Here is a 6,634-nt window from a genome sequence, read left to right as displayed (position 1 = left end):
TTCTTTTCGGTTTAAGACTCGTTTGCGATTTTTCTCCGGCTGATTCCATGATCGTTCGCTCGTTTGGAAACAATGGCAACTGGTGCCTCGTGCTTGGCAGCGGTGCTATAAATAGCCTCGCGCATGGCATTCGGAATGCGATTGTCATTGTTGTTACGCGATTTCGTGAATAAAACTTAAAAAAAAAAAAAAAAGTAATTAATGAAAAAACGTATTTTTTATCACTGCAACCGTAACCCGGAATAGGTTGATGAAAACAGTACTAATTACGGGAAAACCGGAGTAGTTGGCAGGTATGCTAAAGTATATGTAACAGCTGTAGCAAAAAAAAAAAATAGAGTAGGTCCAGCAGAAAATAAACAAAGAGAGGTGGCTATCATAGAATGTCTTGTTATTGCTTTTCAACAGCAAAAAAGACCACTTTGATTTTCAATTGTAGTTTTTTTATTTTAAAACAAAATCAAAATAAAACAGTTGTTTTTCAATACTCATATTTTAATATTTGTGTATTTGCCCGAAAATTATTCTATTAACACACGTTGACGTATACAGTGTATTACATAGTCTGGTGGGCAAGGTCTATTAGATTGACTGACAATGGACGTTCCCTGGCAGCCAATAGGACGTCAATTTAGGCCAGTTTGAGGCGGGCGCCAATTAAGAGAGCCAATGGCTGTCAAGAGGAGGCGGGGCCAAATTGCAACGCCGCTTGCTGCCGGGGAAACGGAGAATCGAGGGTGTGCGAATTTGTGCCGGTTTGCGAGAAACTCCCGCCATTTCGACAGACACCTAACCTCTTCAGGATTTTTGCAAAAACTAACAACATTGATTTTTTTTTTTTGCACCACACGACGAAGGAATATAGCGAAACTACAACCGCTGACTCCCCACCCGGACCAGCTTATTTACCGAGAAGTGTTCTTCGCGCGCCAGACCTCCTGCCGGATTGAGACTATTGCCGCGAATTTGACTTGTAGGCAGAAGTTGGGAGAAATATTTTGGGGGTTGCGACCAAACAACCTGTTGGACACCGCTTGGAAGCAACATGACGCCGCTGCTAAAGCAGAGAAGAGACATTGGATGACTCGGAAGAAGCGCGCTGTTTTTTGGTTGTGCAACGACATAGCAAAGCAGGGCTAGCCTAGCCTAGCCTAGCTGCTACACGTTGAGCTCCAGCCAGGCCTACCGGTGGTGAGGTGACACATGCTATCAGGCGCCTGGATACATGCGAAGGTCATTTTCCTCCACGACAGCCTGTCCGTTTATTTAACCGAACAGTCGATTTTTGTGGAGTTACCGACATGGCGCCGCTTTTGGGCCGGAAACCGTACCCATTAGCTAAACCGTTAGCCGAGCTGCCAGGCCCGGGAGAGGAGGTGCACATCATCGAGCACACCAAGGAGGCCTTCAGGAACAAAGAGTATCCTCCGTCGTCATGCTGTTTTACCATGTCTAGACACGGACCCACGCGTGTGTCTTCCTTTGTCCGTGGCTAAACCTATACTTAACCCACCAACATACTATGTGTATCTATGTGTAATGTGAATTTGTTGTGATGTCACCGTTTTACACACGTTTAGCGTTACCCTCTTGCAACGTTACCACTATCTTGCTCGCTTATTTTGACATCATTTTTTTATGAAGACATGTTCCATACTTTTATAAAGCTGGCGCTTATTGTGTTACGTCATTCCGGAAATCGTCTACTTCGGTGCGAATCGGCTGTCAACAATTGTCGTTAGCCGAGTGCTAATACATGCCATGCTAATGTTGCTGTTTGGTCACGTACAGTACAATACGACAAGGCGGGCCGATACGGCTGAAAACTATCACGATATACGGTTTTCTATATCGATATTTATTGTGACTTTTGGAAAATATGGACTAGGCGAAACGTCAGATGCAACTTTCTTCTGATTACAGTCAAGATTAAGATGAGTTTATTGCAAAGGGGACAATGCAATTTCATAAAACACACGACTACACATGGTTAAAAAAGCCATAATTAGCCAGTTTTCATCCGTAGTCCCCAGTAAAATTGCAATCTAAAAAGACAAAGAAAAAAAGCACACAATACATATACCGTATTTTCCGGAGTGTAAGTCGCTCCGGAGTATAAGTCGCACCGGCCGAAAATGCATAATAAAGAAGGAAAAAAACATAAATAAGTCGCATTTTTGGGGGGAAATTTAATTGATAAAACCCAACACCAAGAATAGACATTTGAAAGGCAGTTTATAATGAATAGTGAACAACAGGCTGAATAAGTGTACGTTATATGACGCATAAATAACCAACCGAGAACGTGCCTGGTATGTTAACGTAACATATTATGGTAAGAGTCATTCAAATAACTATAACATATAGAACATGCTATACGTTTACCAAACAATCTGTCACTCTTAATCGCTAAATCCGATGAAATCTTATACGTCTAGTCTCTTACGTGAATGGGCTAAATAATATTATTTGATATTTTACGGTAATGTGTTAATTTCACACTTGAGTCGCTGGTGAGTATAAGTCTCACCCCCGGCCAAACTATGAAAAAAGCTGCGACTTATAGTCCAAAAAAATACGGTACGATATGATAAAAAATAAAATACAACATCAAAACAGGCTCATCTTTTAGTGCTGGCAGCTGTAGGTGTTGATAATAGAATAGAATGGATTTTATTGTCATTATATTTGCATATAACGAGATTAAGGACTCCGATTTAAGGTGCGGTAGTGGGAACAAAAATGGGATAAAAATAAATTACAGAAGAAGTAATAAAGATAAAACTAAGATTTGAAATATATAGAATACTATCCAATAAAAATAATAAGCAATCCTGTACAATACACAAAACCCATCTATCCATCCATCCATCCATCCATCTTTTTCCGCTTATCCGTGGTCGGGTTGCGGGGGCAGCAGCCTAAGCAGGGAAGCCTAGACTTCCCTCTCCCCAGCCACTTCGTCCAGCTCCTCCCGAGGCGTTACCAGGCCAGCCGGGAGAGATAGTCTTCCCAACGTGTCCTGGGTCTTCCCCGTGGCCCCCTACTGGTCGGACGTACCCGAAACACCTCCCTAGGGAGGCGTTCGTGTGGCATCCTGACCAGATGCCCGGACCACCTCATCTGGCTCCTCTCGATGTGGAGGAGCAGCGGCTTTACTCTGAGCTCCTCCCAGATTACAGAGCTTCTCACCCTATCTCTCAGGGAGAACCCCGTCACCCGGCGGAGAAAGCTCATTTCGGCCGCTTGTACCCATGATTTTGTCCTTTCGGTCATAACCCAAAGCTCATGACCATAGGTGAGGATGGGAACGTAGATCGACCGGTAAATTGAGAGCTTTGCCTTCCGGCTCAGCTCCTTCTTCACCACAACGGATCGATACAGTGTCTGCATTACTGAAGACGCCGCACCGATTCGCCTGTCGATCTCACGATCCACTCTTCCCTCACTCGTGAACAAGACTCCAAGGTACTTGAACTCCTCCACTTGGGGCAAGATCTCCTCCTCCCCAACCCGGAGATGGCACTCCACCCTTTTCCGAACGAGAACCATATAAAATATACAATATACAAAATACTGTACAATATACAGAACAAGACAAGAGTACCGGAGTGATAACAATCAGTGTCGGATGTATTGCACTCGAAGGGTAATACTGCAAAGTTGGGTATTAGGGTAGGATATTGTATAGGGGTGAATTATTTATTATAAGTTAGAGTTCAAGATGGTGACAGCTCTGGGAAAGAAGCTGTCTCTGAGCCTGTTATATAAGCCACATCTTAAATTTTTTTGTGAAGGCCTTGTTATGGTCAACTTATATACTGTATATATATATATACAAAGTCAATAGGGCTCAAGATGTTAGCTGTTACCTTTTTGTTAATGTCATAACTTTCTTAATATTTCCCCCATTTTAAAAAGGTTGGTATCATTGGAAATGTAGCTAAACAAAAAAAGTTTTCACAGTTACGGTGAATTTTTAATTGATTAAATTAATGAAATTGGATTTGGAAGTAGGCAGCACGGTGGAACAGGGGTTAGTGCATGTGCCTCACAATACAAAGATTCTGAGTAGTCCTGAGATCAATCCCGGGCTCTGGAGTTTGCATGTTCTCCCCGTGACTGCGTGGGTTCCCTCTGGTGTACTCCGGCTTCCTCCCACCTCCAAAGACAAGCACCTGTGGATAGGTTGATTGGCAACACTAAATTGGCCCTAGTGTGTGAATGTGAGTGTGAATGTTGTCTGTCTATCTGTGTTGGCCCTGCGATGAGGTGGCGACTTGTCCAGGGTGTACACCGCCTTCCGCCCAAATGCAGCTGAAATAGGCTCCAGCACCCCCCGCAGCCCCAAAAGGGACAAGCGGTAAAAAATGGATGGATAGATGGATTTGGAAGTGACGGAATATTTTAGTAAACATGGCTGCTCGGAGTCAGTGTGCAAATTGATCAATGTAAAGATATTTGGAAGAGTCACAGATACATGTTTAACATAGGGATTCCAATTAATATTTTACTCACCATAGATTTTTGCGGAAGGGTTCTGTTGTATTTAAAACTTGCCAGATTTTGTCAGTGCTTTGTGGCGCGAGTACTTATCCAAACCAACCCTAAAATTTTGGTATTCTGGATAATCTAGAGCAGGGGTCCCCAAACTACAGCCCACGGGCCGATTCCGGCCCGCCAGCGTCCAGAATCCGGCATGCGGGAAGTCCCAAGTGTATATATATTTATATATATATATATATATATATATATATATATATAATATATATTTATACTTTTTTTAAAATTATTATTATTTTTGTAGCTGAGATAGGCTCCAGCGCCCCCCGCGACCCCAAAGGGAATAAGCGGTAGAAAATGGATGGATGGATTATTTTTTTAAATCTGTCCTTTCTAATCCATTTTCTACCGCTTGTCACTCGCGGTGTCTTCTTGCCGCTCAGGCAAATCATATTGTCTAAAAATGCATTTTTCCATCGATAACGTGACATCATCGCGCTCGGAATATATATATATATATAGATATATATTAGGGCTGCAGCTAACGATTATTTTTCTATCGATTAATCTATAGATTTTTTTTTTTTCGATTAATCGGTTAATCTATAGATTATTTTTTCCGATTAATCTATAGATTATTTTTCCTTTTTACCGATTTTTTTTTTAAATCTTAAAATGAAGAGGGAAAAAATAAATGTAGGCCAGTTTTTTCAAAAGGCATGGCTTTTATTTACAAAAAAAAAAAGGATGGCCACTCAGTCAACATTGACAACAACATGACAAAATATTCTGTAACAATGTAAATATTTAAAACTTTTAACATTTAACAAAATTAAAAGTAGCTTATTTGCTTTTTAATGTGCAAATATAAAAGTAAACATCCAGTGCAAATCTTAATATTCTGCAATAGTATAAGCATTTCAAAAGTAAAAGTATTGCTTATTTGGCTTTACACACACACACAGCCCGGCCCCCGGCCACATTTTTTTAACCCAATGCGGCCCTCGAGTCAAAAAGTGCTCTTCGTCATGAGCATAGGTGTATAGTGGTGGTGAAAACAACTGACCACTGCGGCGAGGCAGCCGGCGGCAAATACACACATGCCTTGTTTGTTGACATGATAGTGGACGTGGCTAATGTATGCAAAAGTTACCTTAACAAAATGTTTACAGCGAATATGAGGCCCGCCTAAACAGGTACAAAGAGCGCATTTGGACATGCAAGAGTACCGGAAGCATCCAGCTTACGCACAAAGAAGCATGGGAGGAAGAACAGGAAGTCACCGAACTGTAAGTATTCATTTTTAAATGTGATTGTTCACCTCACAGCAGGGGTCTCAAAATGTACCTGCGGACCACTGGAGGTAGAGTCCGGGTGAGGCTAGGCTGCATGAAGTGAGCTATGGTTGACCATAGGACATTACAACTGTAAACTTGAACGTAAAAATGTTATATTTTCGGCACTTTTGAGGTGGTCAGAGAGCTTTTCGCTTGCTTACAGGAAGTTGCTCTTTCTTTGTGTTGTAATTTATAAGTTTGTGCCATTATTGTAGTAGTTCTTTCTGGATTTAAGATTGCTATGTTGATCTTATCTACTCGCCGCCCAGGGTGCGCGGGCCGCGTTTAACTATAAAGTTAGGTGGAATGCCACAAATTATGGCCTGCGGGCGGTGTGATTTTGAGACCCCTGCCTCACAGGTTTCTGTGATTAGTTTAATGGTGATAGCGTTGTGTATCACCTGTGTACATTATAAGGGTAATTATTTAGTTTCTTCTTCCTGTAATAAATAGGATCTGGTTTTTCAGGGCCATAACTACCAGGGGTCCACATGTTTAAGAAAGGTTCTGACCACGTTCAAGTAAATTTATATGCGTGCTGTTGGTATTTTCAATAATTAGTGACATCTGGAGCTTTGGAGGTTATAATTTGATTAGCAACTTAAAAACAAAAGCCTTGTCGTATGATCAAAATCGTGTTTAGGGCCACAAAAAGCTTGATTGCGCACTCCATTACATTGAAGTGCACAATGCACATATATTTATTTACAGTTACACAAGATCTGATAATAAAAGTGCAAGTGATTATTCAGATCAAGTTCTGTGCCACCCTGTACACCCACTGTGAATGTAAT

At 41.6% G+C, this 6,634-nt stretch overlaps 1 protein-coding gene across 1 annotated transcript in view; it reads left to right on the top strand.

Annotated features, from left to right (window-relative positions):
• The first annotated feature begins 701 nt into the window (after positions 1-701).
• The window catches only part of baz1b (bromodomain adjacent to zinc finger domain, 1B), a 29,498-nt gene continuing 23,565 nt past the window's right edge, over positions 702-6,634 (top strand). The window contains exons 1-2 of the mRNA XM_061925690.1: positions 702-1,420; positions 5,676-5,792. Coding sequence (XP_061781674.1) covers positions 1,302-1,420; positions 5,676-5,792 — 236 coding nt within the window. The 5' untranslated portion in view covers positions 702-1,301. The remainder of the gene's footprint in view (positions 1,421-5,675; positions 5,793-6,634) is intronic.

Source organism: Nerophis lumbriciformis, linkage group LG30, assembly GCF_033978685.3.
Source record: "Nerophis lumbriciformis linkage group LG30, RoL_Nlum_v2.1, whole genome shotgun sequence".
Classification (NCBI taxonomy): Eukaryota; Metazoa; Chordata; class Actinopteri; order Syngnathiformes; family Syngnathidae; genus Nerophis; species Nerophis lumbriciformis.
The sequence above is the reverse complement of the archived record's forward strand: the minus strand, read 5'-3'. Positions and strand labels throughout refer to the sequence as shown.